At 49.9% G+C, this 21,335-nt stretch overlaps 1 protein-coding gene and 1 pseudogene across 2 annotated transcripts in view; one reads left to right on the top strand and one right to left on the bottom strand.

Annotated features, from left to right (window-relative positions):
- The window catches only part of GRAMD1B (GRAM domain containing 1B), a 71,237-nt gene that overhangs the window by 37,405 nt on the left and 12,497 nt on the right, over nucleotides 1-21,335 (top strand). The window contains exons 14-24 of the mRNA XM_012001698.1: nucleotides 3,240-3,325; nucleotides 3,999-4,123; nucleotides 4,692-4,795; nucleotides 5,907-6,002; nucleotides 10,422-10,502; nucleotides 13,197-13,312; nucleotides 15,096-15,252; nucleotides 16,387-16,576; nucleotides 18,424-18,567; nucleotides 19,561-19,679; nucleotides 19,953-20,095. Of these exons, the coding sequence (XP_011857088.1) occupies nucleotides 3,240-3,325; nucleotides 3,999-4,123; nucleotides 4,692-4,795; nucleotides 5,907-6,002; nucleotides 10,422-10,502; nucleotides 13,197-13,312; nucleotides 15,096-15,252; nucleotides 16,387-16,576; nucleotides 18,424-18,567; nucleotides 19,561-19,679; nucleotides 19,953-20,095 (1,361 nt within the window). The remainder of the gene's footprint in view (nucleotides 1-3,239; nucleotides 3,326-3,998; nucleotides 4,124-4,691; nucleotides 4,796-5,906; nucleotides 6,003-10,421; nucleotides 10,503-13,196; nucleotides 13,313-15,095; nucleotides 15,253-16,386; nucleotides 16,577-18,423; nucleotides 18,568-19,560; nucleotides 19,680-19,952; nucleotides 20,096-21,335) is intronic.
- LOC105554965 lies at nucleotides 7,081-9,413 on the bottom strand (annotated as a pseudogene). Its single transcript, XR_001008412.1, has one exon. The product of XR_001008412.1 is annotated as a splicing factor 3A subunit 3 pseudogene (transcript).

Below are 21,335 nucleotides of genomic sequence, written 5' to 3' on the forward strand. Positions count from 1 at the left end.
TTGGCCTGGCTTTCATTCCCCTCGATTTTGCTGCTTTGAGCACCAAAATCTGTGCTTTTAGTATTGCTACTTTGCCCTTAAGATCTGACAATGTTTTTGGGCTTGATCCCCCTCTTGCTAATGCTGGAGGTTGTGCAGGGTCCATGGGAAGGAAGAGGGTGCCTCAGACAGATCCCGAAGCTGTTGATGTCAGCTTCTCCGCCACCAGCATGTCTGAAACTGGGTCAGCAAAATCCCCAGGCTGCTACTGCTGCTATGGGGAAGTTGGTGGATGGATGGGTTGGTGAGGTGTGAGAGTGTCTCCAGGAAGTCCCTGGCGACTTGAGTCTCACATTTCAGATTTCATCCTAACAGCGGTGCCCTGCTGCCTCCCCTCCCTACTCCACGCCTCCATGTGGAGCCCTGGCCAGCAACTTTCCATTGCAGGAAACATCTGCTGGGGAGGCCAGGCTCAGCTGGGGGTTACTGGAGGACGTTGGCCGGGACCATCACCCAGATCCTGTAACTTGAAGCATGTATAGGGCCCTGCTCTGCCCGCCCACCCGCTCTGCCTCCCTCCTTCCCTCCCTCTCTGCCACGGGTGACTCTAACAAAGAAGCTGTTTGCTGGTCAGGCGAGCAGAGCAGGGGCTGAGGAAGGGAGTGTGTGTTGGGCTGGAGGTGAGAGCAGGCCCTGTTGCTGCAGCCAGTGGTGGCTGCTCTGCCTGGGTGAGGGCTGTGAGTCATAGCCCAGTGCCCGCCCAGGGTAGAGGTTGATTAAACGTGCCACTCTATGAGACAGACCAGGACTGGGGAGCTGCGCATTTGGTTCCTTTACTGGAGTTTCAGACCAACTATGAGTCACGCTGCTGCGTGTGAGTGATTGGCGGGGCTAGACCCTGGACCCGGCTGTGGATCATCGCTGTCCTGCAGAGTCTGCTTGTCTACCCAGGGGCCTGCCTCCCAGACCTCCAGCTGGCCCTGGGCACCTGCTGTGCCATCTGCATCCTCTGGACCCTTGGGTGACTGTCTGCACTGACCAGGGGGAGGTGCATGACCACACCACCTCTGGGCTACTCTCCGCCCGTGGACCAGCCAAGAAGGACAAAGCAGAGCCCGCCATGGGAGACTGGCCAGCCAGCTTGCCCTGAGAACCGCACCGACCACCTCCTCTCACTTGTGAGGCTTCACGCTGGGCACGTAGCTCTAGGAGCAGAAAGGACACCTGTCAGAGTCACACAGGCCCTCTGCCAAGAAACCAGAGGCCACCCATCCACAGTCAAGCCAGGGGAGACCAACTGTTTTCATTGTGTGGGGACAGTCGGGAGTCAGTGCTAAGGGAGCCAGGCGTCGTTGGGAGGGGCAGCCGTGCTGGGCAATGGAATCGCTGACGGAGTCGGGGGTCCTCTGGAGTCTCCTGCTGGAGCAGGAGAGCCAGCTGCTGCAGTGGTACCTGAAGCAGCTTGGCCATGCACCTGCTGCCGCCGAACACCATTGCTGGCACGGATCTGAGGAAATCCCAGCCGTGAGTGTGTGACCCAGTTTCTCTAGTCTCTGTGGTAGTTCTGCACCCTTGTCATGCCACTTGGCTCTCCTACCCGAAGGCCCCAGATTTGACAATCTTGGAACCAAAATAATTTGACCATTTTAAATTGAACTAGGTGAGCCAGGTCCCACCTTTGGGGTTGCAGAAGGGAGAGGGCTGGGGTCTCCAGCTTCGAGAGGCTGCGTGGTGGCAGGCCCAGCATGCCCACCTGGTGTGCCTGCCATCCACACAACAGCCCTGTGGAATAGGCATGTGTTGGTTGGATAAAGGAGTCTCCAGACTGATTGACTTAGCAGGCCAGGGCTGGATTCACCCTCCCCTCTCCCTGCTGCTGCTACAGCTTTGTTTTAAGGAAAGTAGGGGCCCCCTGAATTTGTCTGCGGGTTGGAGACTGTGGTCAAATGCCCTGTACCTCCACTTCTGTGGATACCTCAGCTGTCCCTGGATATACGAGAATCAAGGGGGAAAAGGCACCAGAACAGAAAATTAGAAATAGGAAGACTTGGGGCTTCAGGGGGTTGGAGGTCTGACATCCAGTTTCACCTGAAGTGTGTTTGGGGTCTCCTGGTCGGCTGCTCCTCAGGCTGACACTGGAACTTTGTAAATACGAAGACCCAATAGAGGGCTTGGAAGGCTAGTGGGGGCCCCAAAGCAGGTGAACATCTCATTCTCAAGGGAGTGCGCTCTTTTGGGGAAGCCGTTCTGCTTCCTCTTGGCAGGGGGACCAGGAGCAGGTACCCTCCAGAGGCAGCACAGAGCGGGGTCTCAGACAGCACTCAGTCAGACTGCCTCGCTCGTATTCCACTCCCAAGTTGCTTAACTTTACTGTTTCTCAATTTCCTCAAGTGCAAAATGGGAGAATAAAAATAATCTGGGGTCTGATGCAATGACCCACGCACAGGGCTTATGGCTGTGCTTGGCATGTGATAATAACCCCATGTGAGCCGCACAGCAGCTCGAGAAGGTCAGTTAGGCATAATGAGAGCTCACTGGCGATCAGGTGGTCACGCTGGGGTTTTCAGTGTGTGGACTCTGTTCTAAGAGGCAAGGGGGCCATCTAGATTTTCCATATCTCAGTACCAGTTTGAAACTAATCCATGGGCCAGAGGAATGTTGTTTTCTAAGGTTTTGTTTTGTTTTGTAGCCATAGGCTACACCCTAGGCTGAGGGTCAGCAGCGCTGTCTCCGAGTAGGTGGTCAGCGCATCGCAGGTGGAGTGCGGGTGTCTCCCTGTGACTGTGCGTGGCTTGTCCCGGGTTGTGCACTTGCTTTCATCTGTCATCCCTGGTGCTCCTCCTCTATGGGCACATATTTTCTTTTTAGTTTCTTTTTTATTCTTTATTTTTTAAATGTAAGATTGTAAGCCCTCGGGTCGGGTGCGGTGGCTCACTCCTGTAATCTCAGCACTTTGGGAGGCTGAGGTGCGTGGATCACTTGAGGTCAGGAGTTTGAGACCAGCCTGGCCAATATGTTGAAACCTTGTCTCTAGTAAAAATACAAAAATTAGCCAGATGAGGTGGCGCATACCTGTAGTCGCAGCTACTTAGGAGACTGAGGCAGGAGAATGGCTTGAACCCAGGAGGCAGAGGTTGCAGTGAGCCAAGATCATACCACTGCACTCCAGCCTGGGTGACAGAGCGAGACTGTCTAAACAAACCAATAAACAAACAAACAAGATTATAAGCCCTCAAAGGGCAGGATTTCTGTGTATTCAGCTGACTCATGGGATTTCCAAGGAGGATTTGCTAAGGCAGTTTCTGGGCATGAGCCTCTTCGAGGCAGCCGTGTTGCTGGGAGGGAGGTGAGCACAGGACCAGGGGTCATGAGATCTGACACTGACCAGCTGAGGAGCTGGGGCAGGGGGCTTCTCTCTGGCCCTGGTCTCTTCCTCGATGCCGTAAGGATTGGATTAGATAATGCAAGGATGGAGAGGGGAATTGGATGCCTCTCCTGTGCCAGTTGTGTTTTTAGTTCTCTACCTGTGTGCTTATTGCAGTACTGGTTTTATGTTTTATGTGATTTCTTAGAAAATCATGTCTTTTCCACACAGCCAAGTGCTCACTCTGATAGTCATGACAGCACCTTCTTCTGAGAGGTGCTCTGGGCAACATCATGGGGGGCTGGGCAGCCTTCTTGGGTCCCTGCTTCACTGTCAAGGTGGTGTTGGCAGAAGGCAGAACAGCAGTAGCTGGCATGGTGGATCCCAGGAAGCACCCTGGAGGTGTCCCTCCTTCCTTTCTCTTATCGGGATATAATGAGAGCCCCCCTTTGCTGTGTCTGGCATTTTCTCATTGGTGGAGGCCCTGGCTGCAAAGTGTTTCCCAGCACCAGATTCTCCCCACTGTGTTTCTCCACACCGAGCCCCGTTCCTCAGCCTGGCCTCCTAGGGTCTATAGGAGGGCAGAGCCTCATCTTTGCTTTTTAAACACGCAAGCAAGTGCTCCTCCTCTTGCCCTTCCTTGCTAACCCCACAGAACCGGGGTGCGTGTGCTAACCTTGGCCATTGTCACGCAGGTGTTAAGCCCCACCTACAAGCAGAGAAATGAAGACTTCAGAAAGCTCTTTAAGCAGCTTCCAGACACGGAGCGCCTCATTGTTGGTGAGTTGGGTGACCTGGGAGGGGCTGGGGAGGAAGTCTGGGGAGCCCCCGGCGTAGCACTCAGGGTGCTTCTGTCTAGAGCCCTCAAGCCAACCCAAGTAAGCAAGGGAACAGGGAGAGAGGCTGTCCAGAGCCCTAGACCCAGCTGTCAGGGCTCGAGGCTGAGTACCAGGCTTATGGCAGCCTCGAGAGCCCAATCTGGAGTGAGTCACTGGCACTTTTATCTCTGCAGATGGCCCGGTGGCAGAAGGGGTTAGCATAGTTGTGGATGGGGGAGGGAAGTTAGTTGAATTTTGTTGGTCTTTCCCACCTCTAGCTTCCTTGGCCCACTTTGCCATCACATTCATTTATCTGCCTCTAGGCAGTTGCACGTCACGCCACCTTTATGCTCCTCGTCATGAGATGGTAGGGACTTCCTTGGCTGCTAGTTCAAGTGCCTGGCACCCCTTGTCCATGGTGGGCGTTGGGCTCCCCCAGTGCTCGTGGGAGGGATGATATGCCTACTCTGCAGTGGTTTGCTGAAAATGCTTCCTGCCTCTGAGCTCCCCTATCTCCGCTCCTACCACAGATTACTCATGTGCACTCCAAAGAGACATTCTCCTTCAGGGCCGACTCTACCTCTCTGAAAATTGGATCTGCTTCTACAGCAACATCTTCCGCTGGGAAACTCTGGTAAAGACCTGGGGCATGCTCCCCTGAGCCATCTCCTTGGCTGTGGCTGAGCAAGCTGCCCTCGCTTTCTTCCTTTTGCTGACTTCATGCTCTTCCCAAGCCTTTGCGTAATTAACAAAAGCATGCCTGAGTCTTGAAAGATACTCAATTCTAAGTCCCAATAATAAGGTCTCCTCTGCCGTGTTTTCCCCTTCCTCTCTCCCCTTTGGGTGTGGAAGAGAGGACTGGGAGCATTTGCTTTTGTCAAATGCAGGCAAATATTTGGCATGAGTGACTGCAGGAGGAGGTATAGTCAAGTAGAAAGGGCTTTGGCCTTGGGACTCTGAAGAACCGGCTTGCACAGTTTCTGGGTTCTGCAACTAATTAGCAGCGTGATTTTAGGCTAGTCCTTTCTTTGCCTCTGTTTCCTCATCCCATACACTAAGGAAGAGAAAGATTAACTAGATATTTGTTTGTTTGTTTGTTTGTTTTAGATACAGTTTCACTCTTGTTGCCCAGGCTGGAGTGCAATGGCGGGATCTTGGCTCCCCGCAACCTCTATCCCCCAGCCCCTGAGTTCAAGCAATTCTCCTGCCTCAGCCTCCCGAGTAGGTGGGATTACAGGCATGCACCACTACACCCAGCTAATTTTGTATTTTTTAAGTAGAGACAGGGTTTCTCCATGTTGATCAGGCTGGTCTTGAACTCCTGACCTCAGGTGATCCACCCGCCTCAGCCTCCCAAAGTGCTGGGTGTACAGACATGAGCCACCATGCGTGACCTAACTAGATGATTTCTTATGGTCACATCCTGCACCAGTATTCTGTGTTTCTGTAAGTGGCAAATAATGGCAGGACCTCTGCACATTTAGCAGACTGTGGAGAAATTAGAAAGCTCCTTGCCCAAGAATCAAGATACTCATGGCTGTAGACAAGGCTCAGTCCCCACTTTGCTGTCTGCCCACTGTGAAATAAAGGGGTAAACCAGATGATCACCAATGTGGCCTCTTTCAGGGTTATAAATATGTGATCTGACTGTCCCTGTCTACACTGGCGCCCCCTGAACACCGTTTACCTGACTTACTAATGCCCCCCTTTGCTTGTTACCCATTCTCTGTCCTCTTGGATGCCAGCTGACAGTCCGTTTGAAAGACATCTGTTCCATGACTAAAGAAAAAACAGCTCGCCTCATTCCCAATGCCATCCAAGTTTGCACTGATTCAGAAAAGGTAAGTGGAGTCTTACTCTGGCCTTTCTAATCCTCCCTTGTACCCCCTACTCTTGTATTTCTGCCCTTTCTTGAATTGCATGAATATGGAGGCCAATAGGATTGGGATGAGAGGTGGTGGTGCTAAGGGTGCTGCAGATTCCAGGAACCACCTCCTGGATGGAGAGGCTGGGGGAGGCTGAGCAGGGGGAGGATGGAGTGGCCAGACATTGGACCTGGAGTCAGAATACCTGAATTTGAGTCCCTCGACTGTTAGCGTGTTGTGTAGTATGTTTGAGCCTAAGTTTTTTCACCTGCAAAATGGAGCCAGCAATACCTATTTAACACAGTCTTGAAATAATATCACATATCTGAAAACACTAAATTGTGAAGCAGTATGCAAATGTTCAGTAGTCGTCATTATGTATGAGCTTAGCTGATTGTCTCTCGAGAGGATGGGGCGTCAGGTAGAAAATGGATTGTCCTTATCAGTATGGGGAGAATATGTCAGCTAAAATTCAGGACAGAGCAAACTTTTCACTAGAGCCCGAAGATGAAGAAGTCCAAGGCTAGGGGTAGACTGGGTTTCTGCTGAAGGCCGAGTTTACAGTTTGGACTCAGGCAGTTTGGTGGCAAGAGCCAGGAGACTTTGGGGTCAGATAGTGTTTGGTTTGACCTATATTTGTTTGTTTGGTTTTTAAAGTAGATTTATTAAAAAACAATTGAAGGCCTGAGTGTTGAGAAGCAAATGGGGCCTCTGGGGGTCCTGTCCTGCAGCAGGCCTGACTTTCAGATGACGGTGCTTATAAGGCAGATCAGGGCCTTCCTGGGCTGCCCTAGTTCTTTCCATTTCAGACGCTAGGTTTGGATCCTGGGGCAGCTGCTCAACTCTACCCAACTCTACCATGGCTACCTGGGCTTGGAGAATATGTGAATATTAGCTACTTTTACAGTCAAATAGGGATCTTGTAGAAGAAACAAGTAGACAGACCTATCAAAGTCTCTCATTCTGACCCAGCAAGCAGGTGAAGTGACTGTTGGTCCTAGTTCCATTGTATGTTGGGCTGCAGGCCAATTCCAAATAGCCCAACTCCTTTTTGTTTTGAGATGGGGCCTCACTGTATCGCCTAGGCTGGTCTCAAACTCCTAGGCTCAAAGATCCTCTAGCCTCAGCCTCCTGAGTAGCTGGGACTACAGTGCATGCCACCATGCCTTTTTTCTCTTTTTTCTTTTCTTTTTTTTTAATGAGACAGGCTCTCACTATGTTACCTAGGCTGGTCTCAAGCAACCCTCCTGCCTCAGCCTCCCAAGTAGCTGGGACTACAGGCCCAAGCCACTGCACCCAGCTCCAACTCCTTTCTTTATGCAAATACAAAAGGCAAACCTTGGTGCCACACTTAGTCCTTCATAGCAGTCCTGGCTCATCCTCCTAGTCTTTCCCTAGTGTTTGCATCAATGGCTAACTAAGCTGATGGCAGACCTCATCCTGGGGTAATACTCATTCAGGGAAGCAGCAATGAAGGAGGGTGGGGAAAGAGCTCAGGTCAGATTTACATAACATGATGTGTAGCATAACAGGTGCCCATTACATCTCAGCTACTTCTAAAGTTGATCAGAAAGAGGTATGGAGGCATTAAGACCTGAAGCACTGAGTTGGTCCATAACCCTGGGCTTCAGAACGAGGTCTGGTTTTATTTTCTGGCAGAATCTTTTTAAATATAAAACAGATAAAACACATCTCAAACCTGCAATCTGCCAGCATGCTTTGTTTCTATAAGATGCATGCTAGACCATGAAACTACGTAGCAAAAGGTCTTTAAGAGGATTTGGTTGGGAGAAATAGAACAAGCAGATCTCAGGGAAGCCTAGGCTAGTCCTAAAGCTGAGCTACATCCCTGAACACTAGAGGAGTCCTTGTCTTTTCAGGCCCTCATATGTCTTTTTATTCCCAACATTCCCACTTGAGTCTTCATATTCTTCCTCAGTGTCAGGCTGCCATCGTTCTGACGCCTTCTGCAGTTTCCGTTTGGCCCACAGGGAAGCAGCCTCTTCAATCTGTGTCACCTTAGCAAAGTGAGCAGTGTTAGGGATGCCCAAACACCTCATACCATGAGCCTGACGCCATTCAGCAAAGGGCCGCTGGAAGCTTTGGGTCCTCGGCAGGTGTAGTTTCCACAGTTCTCACAGTCGTAGTTGGTATTTAGGCCATGAAGCTTATACGGCCAGTAAGGAATGAATTTGCCATCCCAGCCAAGTGGCAGGTTTTCTGGGTTTGTAAATGATCTCGTTCTCTTCATCTTCACTCTCACTCTCACTGATTTGCTCTTCTTCCTCTTCTTCTTGCTCTTCTCCCTCTTCTTCTTGCTCTTCTCCTGTCCTTTCTTGCTTGCATTGTACATTTTCATGAGTGAGATGTCGCTGTTCCCCGAGAATCTCTCCGTATTCATAGATCTTTGTAGATCTGGGCTTCTAGAAAAGCAATGTCTTTGTTCCTCTCAGTGTCTCACTTGGTGCCCTTTGACTTGAGATTTTTGGCAAACAAAGAGTTTTCAAGTGACTCCAGGGACTTTCCTTTGGTGCTGAATAGTCTCTGGGCTCACTCTTCTGGGGTCCTGCCACATTTCAGTCCCAAATCTAAGAGAGCAGATTTCAATCTGTCCACACCCAGAGAGGGCAAGTCCTCCCAGGAGGAGAGTGCAGAGAGGTCAAGATGGGCTCCAGCGTGCGTCCGGGCACTGCTTGTCTCTTTCGGCCATCCAGGAAAGATCCCATTCTCCCATTTCTTCTCAAATTCAGCCTGAATCTTCCCAGAAAGTTTATTCTGATCTTGGAGAGGCTTCACTCTGTGTAATCCTGAAGGTACTCAAGCAGCATCTCTAGGTATCTCTTAACGCTCTGCGTTCTTCCTGTCTTTAGGAATGTCAAATAATTGGTCTAAGATGGACAGGTGTGTGATATAATCCAGCTTCTCAGATGCCTTCAGGTTAATGTACTTGAGGTAACAGTCATGGAGATCGAGGTAATGACCATATCCCTCTTCATCTGTGAACTCCACCTAGTTTTGTGCCTGTTCACTTGGATTCTCTCAAGCCTTCAGGAGCTCCTCAGATTCCACTGACATTGGCACATAGATCTCATTCGGGTGCTTCTGGTGGAATTCCTTTATTTGCTTGAGTCTGTTATAGAAATCAGCAAACTCACTGGGTCCTGAAATGTCATTGAGCTCTTCCTTTCGTAATCCATCCTTATCATACAAATCCCTCAGGTTCCCACTGACCTCTGTATACCTATCTTGCATGGCCCGAGTGCAGTGATCAGAATTGATCTGGTCCCAGAGCACGAACTTCTTAGTGAGCATCTCTTTGGCCATGATGTCCATGAGCCGTTCCTTCTCCTCACGATAGCGCCGCTGCTGCTCCAGTATTGTCTCCATCTTCCCTTCACCATGGCCTCTCGTTGTTTTTTGAGGCACAGTCTCGCTCTGTCACCCAGGCTGGAGTGCAGTAGCGCTATCTTGGCTCACTACAACCTCCGCCTTCTGGGTTCAAGCGATTCTTGTGCCTCAGCCTCCTGAATAGCTGGGATTACAGGCGCCCACCACCACACCTGACTAATTTTTGTATTTTAAGTAGAGGCCGGGTTTCACCATGTTGGCCAGGCTGATCTCGAACTCCTGACCTCAGGTGATCCATCCACCTCAGCCTCCCAAAGTGCTGGGATTACAGGCGTGAGCCACAGTGCCCTGCCCGGTTCAACCTATGTTTTGGACACTAACCAGCTTCTTGATTATACAAGTTGCCTAACCTCCACCAGCCTGTTACCCTTTATTAGTTGTTAGCTTTGTTTATTATCTAAGCCTTTTTGTGTGGTTTAAATGAAATAGCATTTGTGGACCACCTTGTGGTTGGTCAGTAAAATCTTCATTACTTTCTTTCTGTCTGTTTAATGGGTAAACTCCATAAGAGCGGGATCTTTCTGTGTTGTTTCTTGTCCCTCACACATGTAGATTAGTGCGTAATACATACTGATATTCAAATATTGGTTGAATGAATGAAATAGGTCAGCGGATCAGTAGGTTGTGGGTTTGTCGTGTCCTTCCATTTAGGCTAGTTCATAGCTCACCGCTTACCCGGTTCCAGTAGGTAGGTGAGGGACATTTCTTATGGAGATGAGAATTTCAAAACAGGGAGAAAAGCACTGAGGAAAGTGTGGGTAAGAATGGAAGGACTTTGTCACACTGGGAACTTAATAGTACCAGGTACCCAGGCCTCTGCTGTGCTGACCCCACCTCTGAAGCGGATGTGCGTGATCACAGGTAACCGAGAGTCATTAGTGTTTGAGGATGAAGTCAGTATCTTTTCTGAAAGGAAGGAGGACCATGTCTCTCTTAATTATATTGTAATTCAACAGATATTGATTGTTATTTTCTTTTCCAATCTAGCACTTCTTCACTTCGTTTGGGGCCCGGGATAGGACGTATATGATGATGTTCCGGCTCTGGCAAAATGCTCTCCTTGAAAAGGTAAGTACTGCCGAGTTTGCTTTTACTGTGGGACTGGATATCTCTAGAGAAGCCCGTGTCTCCTCAGGGTTTTGGGAATCCCCCACTGATAGTATTCTCCTATTGATAGTGTTGACCTGAGTCCTGAAAGTCACATGTCATCTCCCATGAATGGCCTCAACACCTCCAGGAGTAAGGCACTCATTATCTTCAGGCACTTCAGTTCCACTGCTTTGAAATGTCCCAGGATTTTCTCTAATCAGTTATGGTAATGCATGCAGCCATGAAGAAAGAAGTCCTTAAATTCACAGACCCCCAGAAATAGGAGGCACAGCAGGATGAGGGCCACCAGGGAAGCCCCAGGGTTGGTCAGGAGATAGAACGGGAAAGGGGAAGAAGTGGGCAGAGCCTTTAGTGTAGTTTTGCAGGAAGGAGCCGGGGAGGCAGGGCAAGCAGGCCAAGCAGGTCTAGGATTGGCTAGTTTGAATTATTTCAGCAGGCTGCAGGTGCCTCAAGTTGCCTGGAAGCTCGGACGCTATAATAGATAATGGGGAGGGTGGGAATATGAGCCTTGGATGGGCTGGCTGCGTGTGAAAGGCCCACTCCTGGATGAGTTATTTCCTCTCTCTAGGAGTTAGCTAACCCTGATGGGTCCCTCCCCAGTCAGCAAGGCCCCAGCTGCCACAACATGAAGTACAAAAAATGTAGTTAACACAGCCACCACGAATTGACTAGTTGAGTGTTTAAATGAAACTATGAAGAGACACAGTAGAAGGCACCCCTTCATGCAGTGAGCTGTGATTGCACCACTGCATTCCAGCCTGGATGACAGAGCAAGACCTGTTTCAATTAAAAAAAATAAAAGGTCCCACTCAGATGCAGCTGGATGTTGAGAAACTGTCTCCAAGCCAGAGAAAGAAATATAGGAGAAAATGCACACACACCCACACGCACACATAATGTTTCCCCCAGGATTAATTTTTATGTGTGTGTATTTATGTATGTGTGTGTGTGTGTGTGTGTGTGTGTGTGTGTATATATGATTGACATGTGTGTATTTAAATATATACATATATTGGCCTTGATTCTGGCCCAAGCAAAAGGCTGTGTAAGAAAATTGCGTGGATTTATTATTTGGAGTTTCCTCTATTCTGAGAGTCTGTACCCCTGGTATCACTCCTGATAACTTATTTGAGCTGCGGTCCTCTGCCTTCACTCGCCATCAGTAATGGTAAAATGACCACGTGTTTTAGTCTCCACTGGCAGGTTTGAGTTTTCAGCTCACAGCTGCTGTCGTTTTTAAATAAGACACGGGGTCATTCCTATGCTTCGCAAATGCCCTCACAAATAATCGTAGGACTTGGGCCTGCTGAAGAGGGTCTGCTAACTGTGCTTGTCCTGATCGTGGTTGGCCAAGGCAAGCCGGGTGGCATTGGTCAGGGAAGGCTGCAGAGAGCAGGCAAAGAGTGGAGCAGGGCAGGACATGGTTTGGCAGAGAGGCAGACGTGTCCCAGGCAGGGTGAATGCTGCGCATGAAGGTCAGAGATAGGAGGGGGAAGTCCAGGAGAGAAGGAGGTGATACCTCCCTCAGGCACTATGAGGGCCAGCGTAGAGAGCTGCCACCCCCAACCCCGCCGGCCTAGAGGCAGGCCCCAATTCTGCCATTCCAAGCACTTTAGTCAGAAAGCTGGAATCCTAGCTCAATATACTCTGCCACCTGCCTGCTTCTTAAACCATACCTGAAACCGTGGGCTTGGGAGCTCTCAAATTCTTTAGGAAGTCTATTGGTGCAAATGTTTTTGAAATGGGATTTTTTTTTTTAAGATAATGATTGCTTCTGTTTTTCTTCATGCCCTTGTCCTGTCTTCCACACACTTATCCCTGCCACCTTCTCCCCTTCCTCCCAGTCTGAGACTCATTCATGGTCTCTGCCTCTGATCTTAGTTCTTTGACATCCCGTTGCTTCTCTTTGGAGACTCTGAACCCAATGAGAACAAACTTTTCTTAGGGCAGTGTTTTTTGGGAGGACACATAGGCACCCAGTGAAATAAGAAAACACTGGAACTAACGCTTAGAACTGCAGGCAAACAGATTCCACCTCAGGTTGGGTGTCACGAGGTTAGGTGAGATGACCTGTAAGGTTCCTAAAACTGTGGGAACATAAGACTCTACCCAAAGGAACTGTCCAGCTATGGAATGGGCCACCTTTGAGGTTGAACCTCATTCTTGGAAGTGATCCAGTAGGGTCTGCAAGGCCACAGTTAATATAAGAGGAGATTTCTGTGCAGTGTGGTGGGGCACTGGGTCAGTGGACCTCTGGGCATTCATTCAGAGTGCTAATCAGAAGCTCTGGGATCGCCTTGGCCCCAGAGTCACATGGGTTTATGCCACTCAGTGCTGGACCTTTTCCATAAGAGCAAAAGGTGAGACAGTTACCATCCTCTGGGAGCCAGTTGGTCACGTTCTACAAACCTCTGTTGAGGGATCGGGCACCAAAAGGCCAGTTCCTGGTTTTGTTGAAGTCCACATTCCTAGGCAGCAGACTGGTGTCCTGCTGAGACCCCCAAGGCAGACGGGGGTGGTTGCTGGCCTCTCGTTCAGCTAAGGAGAGAGGAGTTTCTCCTCCTCTCCAGGGGAACCAGCCAGGCTCAGTGCCTCTGTGCAGAGTGGGGGACCTGAGGAGGAAGGCTCAGTCATTCCTTTTCTCCCCTGAAGCCTCTGTGTCCCAAGGAGCTCTGGCACTTTGTTCACCAGTGCTATGGGAACGAACTGGGCCTGACCAGTGATGACGAGGACTACGTGCCCCCTGATGACGACTTCAACACAATGGGGTGAGTGAGGCCGAGGGCGGCTGCCCAGAGCAGCCATGCAAATGCCTGCAGGAAGAACCTGCCAGGCAGAGGGAACAGCACGCATGCCTGTGCAGCCCTGGAATGAACCAGGGAATGAACGAGGGAAAGTGGTCACAGGTCAGGGAGCTCGAGGGGGCAGAGCCCAAGGGCCTGGCCAACTTTATGGTTGGCTTTTACTAAAAGTAGGGTGGGAAAGTTTGGCCTAAGTAATTGCTAAGTTCTGATTTAACATTCCAGCAGGATCACTCTGCATTCCAGCAGGATCACTCTGGCCTCAGCACTGAGAATACATTGAAGGGGAACCAGGGCAGAGGCAGGGAAACCCGTTAAGAGGCCGTTGAGTAATTTAGGTAGTTAAATGAGGGATGGTGGTGGTTTGGAGGAGAAATGGCAATAAGTATTTAGTTCCTGAATAGATTTTGAAGGATATGTTGATGGAACAGAAAAGAACCAAAGGTGGCTTTTAGACTTTTTTGGTTTTACTGCCTAGAAAGATGGCCTTGTTCCAGACGGAGATGGACAGTACTGTAGGCAGAGCAGGTTTCAGGGGGAAGATCAGGAGGGCAGTTTTAGGCAAGTTGAGATTGAGATGCCTGTTAGCCAAATGGAGATGTCAAGTGGGCATTTAGGTATGGAGTGTGAAGGTCACAGGGAAGCCTGGGCTGAGACCATAAACGCAGCAATTATTGATGGATAGTCATGAGATTAGCTGAAATTTCAAGTGACTCGGTGAACATAAAAAGAAGTTCAAGGACTGCCTGGGAGCACTCAACGAGGGGAAGAAGCAACTGAAGAGAGCTTGAAAGCACATGCAGGCCCTAGGAAGGTTTCCTGTCCTGGGAGCCAAGGGAAGGAAGTGAAGCAGAAGGTGTTGTCACTGTGTCAATGCTGTCGATAGGTTAAGGAAGACGGGAAGATGTGCCCGTAGACTGGCACAAAGCATGCTTGAGAGTGGAAGGGTAGCTAGCTGCAGGCTTGGTGGTGGTGCCAGAGGCATACAGGGAAGAAAGCAAGAAAAGAGCATTGAATGTCTATTGTGCTTAGGTCTGGGCTCAGTCGAAAGAATAGTCTTGTCGCCTAACCTCTATGAATACCTATTTGGTTATCTCTAAAATGCACATAATGATTTCCAGAGAGTTATCAAGCATCTGGATTTGTTAAGTACAGGTCAGATGAGGATGATGATGATAGGGTGATGATTGCTCTCTCAGAGGAGGCAACGGCAGCATGCCTGAAGTGTTCCTAGACGGGCACCCACCTTCATCTCAAGGAGGTTTTCTTTCTAGGTGTGTAATGCAGGGAAGTTTTCTAGTTATCATCCAGAATTTGGTAATGCCACTGAAGGAGCGCTCGTGTCCAGAGTCCTGTCTTAGTCACTGTTTGGGAAATGAAATGCATGCTCAGAACCCAGATATTTGATTCAGAGGCTTAAAATGGAATGGGCACCCACGGGAAAAAATAGCTTAAGACAAATAATCCTTTCATTGAGGTAGGGATAACTCTAAGGAGGCTGCCTAGAAAAGGTGAGTTCGCAGCCAGAAATTTTACATGGGGGGCAGGGAAGGGTGGGGTGGGATGTGAAGGAGATTTCAGGAGAGCAGTGGGGTAAGCGGGGGATTTTTGGTTAGAGGAAGATCATATACAAAGTGAAGAAGCAGGAAATCTCATAGATTTGGATGAATTGAAAGGTCTGAGATTCTTAGAATAATTGACCGTCTTGAACCACTGAGGTTAACGTGGACTCACTGGTGTCTTCTCTCAGATACTGTGAAGAGATCCCTGTGGAAGAGAATGAAGTGAATGACAGCTCATCCAAGAGCAGCATAGAGACCAAGCCAGATGCCAGTCCACAGCTGCCCAAGAAATCCATCACCAACAGCACACTGACATCCACAGGGAGCAGTGAGGCCCCCGTCTCGGTATGGGCAGTCAGCCTTTGGCTTCTACCCCCAGTCCTCTGGCCAGCATTTCCTAGCATAGTTCACTGGGAACCCAATCTGGGGAGCAGGTAGAGAGGAGATTGGTTACATTGTGGTCAGTTTCCTGAAGGAGGCGTTCTGGAGCAGATGGGCTCTCTGTATTCTAGTGGCGTAGCCCGGGGTCCAGAGCTGGGGCTGGGTGCCAGGGGTACAAGATTGGGTTTGACTTCTGAGCAGACGAAAACCATTTCAAGTCAGCTGTGTGGGCGTTGCTTTTGCTGGACTGCTGCTGATCAGCCCTTCTGGTAGAGGACAATCCCAGGTGTTTTTTCACTGCCTTGATCTGACGTCAAAGTCATGCATGAATATAGAACTGTAGAACAATTAATTGTTTATCCACTCATTTGGTTGATATTTATTGAGTATACGTATTGTGGCTTGTTTCTCCACTGTGGTAGACTTTGTGGAAGCCATAAAAATGTGTAAGAGGACCTCTGTCCTCTGGGACTCTGTTATAGAGGAGGTAGAACCTTGTTGAGGAAAGAGGGTCAGGGCGTGTGCTGGCAGGCAGAAGAACAGGTAGGGTTCTTCAGGAAAGGACTCCCTCCAAAGGGAACCTTGTATTTCAGTAGGCTGTGAGTCAGACCACCTGCCCTTAGAATGAAAACGTTATTCATTGGATGCCTGGTCTTTATTTTCCATCTCTGAGGTTATCTTTAAAATGTAAAGAGTTGTATCAATTCCCTTCCAGGGCTAAGGAGAGAATGAGATTTTTAAAAATGCTTATGAAGCCTTTCGAGCTTCTTAGGATAAACAGGTACCACCTGGAGGCAGGCTGCCCCTGTTGCAGGATGGTGCAGGTGCGGCTGCAGGAAGGGGCCTGACCCTGTGGGGACCAGCTTGTTGTGCTGTTGGAATGGCGAGCGTGAGAAGTGCAGTCAGTAGTCCTTGTATGGTGTTTGCCCATCCTCTGTGGCAGCTCCGGGGAAGGGCTTTGGAGCCTGACTCTGACTTCGCTCCTGAGCAGCTGAGCTGGGAGTATGAGAGCTGCCAAGGCCGGATTCCTAATCTCCTTTCGGAGAGTAGATCCAGACCAGGTTTCCCTGGTGGGTGACTCCTCTGTCTTGGCTGCAGTTTGATGGGCTGCCCCTGGAGGAGGAGGCGCTGGAGGGAGACGGGTCCCTGGAGAAGGAGCTCGCCATTGACAACATCATGGGGGAGAAGATTGAGATGATCGCTCCTGTGAACTCCCCTTCACTGGACTTCAATGACAATGAGGACATCCCCACTGAGCTCAGTGACTCTTCCGACACACATGATGAAGGTGGGCATTTGAAAACGGGTCTGGAGTGGCCCTTTCTCTATTTTGAAGGCTAAAAGGAGATCTCTATGTGGGGACTGGAGTTACTAGGCTCCTGGTGGAAAGATGGGAGCAGAGCTTCCTTAACAAAAGGTACCTGTGTTATTAGTCTACATCCCTGTTTTCAGTTATTTGCTGTAGGAGCCTCTCATAGATAATGCTTTGTTCTGTCATTTAGTCTTGTCACTAAATTTACCCCCTGTTGACATTGGCTTGCCTTGTGGCCCCTACCCTCAAAGACATGCAAGGCTAGGCAATGTGTATAAGCCACAAGGAAGGCGCCAGTCAGCTGCTCCCTGGAAATAATTAGATTTTCACAGAAATGTCCTCAAGATAGTTGCAAAACTTGTTAATGCAAGTTTTGTAGCATGGGATGTTTAGGCCCAGCTAGAAGAAAAGGTGTTGCTGAGTCAAATAGCGTTTGGAGACTCCCTTGTTTCTCTAGTTTTTGTAAGCAGGTAGCTTCTAACTTCATGCCTGCGTAGGATTAGCTTCTAGGTCCTCCCTTGGGCACATGCTGCTTCTTACCTTCCATGGAGAGAAGCCAAATTCTCAGCATTCAAGAAATCAATTGATGGATTTCCTCCATTGAATGAGAGGTCTGTTATGACTAGTGAGCGTATGAACACAGTGCTCCCTTGTGAATCTGTGGACACCTCTCCTAGGGGCCACCTGCAGTGGTTTTCTAACCTTTGGTTGGACCACCCCCATGTAGAGTCCAGGGTCAGCACAAATGACTGCATGGGTTGGGTACTGCCTAGTTCCGGGGTACCGTTCGCATAAACAACGGTGTGAATACCCCCTGTGCTGCGCTTGTGCAGTACCCATCTGTGCAGTCATAGGACTTGACCCTACAGGGTACTTCAGAGTTCTCTGGTTTCCTCAGGGTCTTAGGGGTGCCAGAAAGGTCAGCCTCCTCCTGAGATCACATACCCACCCACGCAGGTGCAGTAATTAGGGACTGAGGGGTCCCAAGGACTCAGGTGGAGCACTGAGGCTTTAGCAGCTCACCTGTATCCTCAGATGCATTCTCCTGTAGCAGCTGGAAAATTCAGATTACAGGTGAAATTCCCTGGCTGATGATCTTCTGTATATGGACCATTGATGTGCCGGGAGGGCTCTGCATCCCTGAGACTGAAGGAAGCTCCACTTTTGGAGCCCTCCCACACCTTGCTCTGTGTGCCTCTCATTCTGGTTTGAATTCTTATTTTGCTGTATGATGAAGCTGTAATCCTAAGTTTAAAAGGGGGAGTAGGTTTTGACTTCATGGTAGAAATAGGCTGCCTTACAGAAGTGTAGTTAGGGGTCATAGCTATTGGGCCAGCCCCAGCCTTAGCAGCAGTTCTGTACACTGATACTTCCAGATTAGTCTACGTTCCCTCAAACACACCTATGCCATGGGTTACAACTACAATTTGTTGTTGATTGGAGTTGACTTACAGACTCTCAAAACCCCATTCTTTGGGTTTAGGCAACTTCAAGAAGTAGTCATTTATTTGAATTTTAGTCTAAGATCAACTGAATTAGGGAGGTTTGAAAGTGTAAAAGCAAATCGTACATTCCCAAACACCTTGTAGAGAAGGAATGGGCAGAGCATCAACTAAAGGAAATGGTGTGCATCCCAGCAAAGGAAAGAGACTGAAAGCAAAGTCTTAAACCGTGCCCATGAGCTCAGCTATCCTGCTCTGTAGTCTCTCCATACCCTTGGTGGCTGTGCCCATGTTAGCCAGAGACATAAGTTGGAGGATGTCCCTGGGGCCCCCTGCCCCTCCGCTGTCACTGTCTACTTCCTGATCCTCTCTTCTGTGCAGGGGAGGTCCAGGCCTTCTATGAGGACCTGAGTGGCCGGCAGTACGTGAATGAAGTCTTCAACTTCAGCGTGGACAAGCTCTATGACCTTCTCTTCACCAACTCACCCTTCCAGCGGGACTTCATGGAGCAGCGGCGCTTCTCTGGTCCGTTCTGCTGGGACTGTACCCCCCATTCCTCCCTCTTCGTCCTCGCTTCTTCCTTCTCTACGTTTGCTTCCTTCCCTTCCTTGTTCCTCTTCCCACACACCCTCCTTCCCTCGGCCACCTGAGGGCCCAGGCACCCTCTCTCCAGCCTTCTGTGGTGTGGGAGCTCCCTCAGGCCCTGTTGCCCTCCCTTTTCACCAGCACTGCAGCTTCACCCTTGCCCACTGCACACCAGGCACTCGATGCCAGCCCGTAAGACCTGCCCTGTCCCTGCCCTCACAGGGCTCACCGTCTAGCAAAGCACAGCGGCTCTCCATCGCTGGCAGCACCCACTCTATGCCATGCTTGTGACGTTGTCTCATTCAGACCTCATAGCTACCCCGTGTGTGGACACCGATGAGGCTGCTGGAACTCAAACTGTTAGTGCTTGCCTGACCTCACGCAGCTAAGAAGGAGCTAGGCTGGGCCTCACATCTGGGATCTGGGGGTTCATGCTTTGACCCTCTGTGCTTCTGCCTCCTCCCCTTCCCCCAAACTCTTCCCACAGCAGGGACCTGTAAGCATCCAGCTGTTACAAAGCATTTGGGCATCAGCGATCCTGTGTGCCAAGAGGAGAGGGCATGCTGAGGGCACGGGGAGGTTATGGCTTAGAGGAGAGGACTTGTTCCCAAGGGACCCTAGGTCCTCGCCACAGTAACGCCAGTGTTGCCAGCACCCCCGTAGGTGGCCCCAAGACCTCCTGTCCCAGCCCCAGGAACAATCAGCATTCTGGAGCCTTGTGTAGAATTTTGACAATGCTACAATGAGCCTCTTTCTGCTTCGACGACTCCTCCTCTTCCCACCCTCCGCCCGGCCCTCGGGCTCCCATTGGCTTCCTTTTGGGGGCCAGGCAGTAGTGAGCACAGTCCAGAAGGTCACTTGGACGGGAAACTCGGATTGGGGAGGGGGGCTCTGCCCTCCCTTCCTCATTCCAGGGCTCTCCTCTACCCTTAGATATCATCTTCCATCCATGGAAAAAGGAGGAGAACGGAAACCAGAGCCGAGTGATTCTTTACACCATCACCCTTACCAACCCTCTGGCTCCCAAAACCGCCACTGTCAGGGAGACACAGGTGAGCAGAGCACAGAAGAGCGGGCTGGAAATTCCCGTGTTCTGTCTTGAAGGATTCAGGGCAGATGTCAGGAAGGAGTTTCAGGGCGCGAGTGTCATTTTGCCCCAAAGCAGTGGTGGCATCTTGCTTGTTTAGATGCTGCTGATTCCATTGATTCCAGTTCTCCTGTTCAGAAGTCGTGGGGTGGGCTGGGCTGGGGGAGGCGGGAGAAGGTGCTTTTCCAAGCTTCTTGCTCCTCTTCAGTCTTGTCCAATGGACCTTTCCTGCCCACAGACCATGTACAAGGCGAGCCAGGAGAGTGAATGTTACGTGATAGATGCCGAAGTCCTCACCCACGACGTGCCCTACCATGACTACTTCTACACAATCAACCGCTACACGCTCACCCGCGTGGCTCGCAACAAGAGCCGACTCAGGTGCGCTGTGTGCAGGACGCCGGGCAGTCAGACGGGGGTCCTTACCTTAGAGAACGTTCATTTGCTCCTGACGGGGAAGGCAGAGGTGGGGTGTGCTTGGCTGCTCACTCTCTTTATTCTGCTTTCTCTCCGAAGCCTTCGGAGGCTCACCCACCACCCTGTTTTGAAAGAGTTAATTATTCTGTCCACTCTGTACATCTTGTTAGTAAAGCTTGTATAGCTACTGCTATTTATTGGTTGTGTATGGCTCATACAGTATAGTGTACGCACTTTACCTACCTTCGCCAGAGTCTTTAGAATGACTCGAAGAGGTGGATTTATCTTCATTTTTCAGATAAAACTGAGTTTCGTATAAGTTAAGGAACTTTGCCAAGAGCCATGTCTTTAGTAAGCACTGAAACCCGGATCTTAGAGTTGTAAACCTGTGCTCTGTCCACCATGCTGTGTGGATTGCCATTAGTGTTAGACTGTGAGCTCCACGAGGACAGGAATTCCATTCCACTCACACTTCCTTCCCAGCACCCAGCTGGGCCTGCACTTATCAGAGTCCAGAGAACACTGATTGAGTGAATAATTAGTTCTGGGCACTGTGATGTGCCTCCAAAGGAAGGAAGAAATTTCGACCCTGACATTTTAAGAAACTTGTAGTGTAATTGAAAAGGCAAGACACACACCCATTTGAAAATCATCAGACCGTTTACCTGTACCTTAGACCAAGTTTTCTTGGTTGTAAGGAGCCAAAAATTCACCGATGTAGTTCAAATAAAAGTTTAGTAAAAGGTTGCACGGGGATCTCTTGGGCTTCAACAAGTGTGCATCAAGAAGGACCTTTGTGCTTCGTGTCTATATTCTCACACTTTGGGAGGCTTAGGCAGGAGGGTTGCTTGAGCCCAGGAGTTCAAGACCAGCCTGGGCAACGTAGTGAGACCCTGTGTCTGCAAAAAATTGAAAGTTATCCAGGAGTGGTGGCATGTACTGTAGTCACAGCTACTCGGGAGGCTGAGGTAGGAGGATCGTCTAAGCCCAGGAGTTTGAGGCTGCAATGAGCTATGATTGCACAGCTGCACTCCAGCCTGGGAGACAGAGTAAGACCCTATCTCTTAAAAAAGAGGGCCTGCGTCTTTTTCATTCTCTCGGTTACTTTTTGGGGATTGGGTGTTCTGTGCTTCTTCCTGAACATGTACTCCTCCTTCAGCCTTCCTTCTCTTCCTCCTTCCTTCTTTTATTTTCTTTTTTTTTT

This window comes from Mandrillus leucophaeus, unplaced genomic scaffold (genome assembly GCF_000951045.1).
Source record: "Mandrillus leucophaeus isolate KB7577 unplaced genomic scaffold, Mleu.le_1.0 Scaffold669, whole genome shotgun sequence".
Classification (NCBI taxonomy): Eukaryota; Metazoa; Chordata; class Mammalia; order Primates; family Cercopithecidae; genus Mandrillus; species Mandrillus leucophaeus.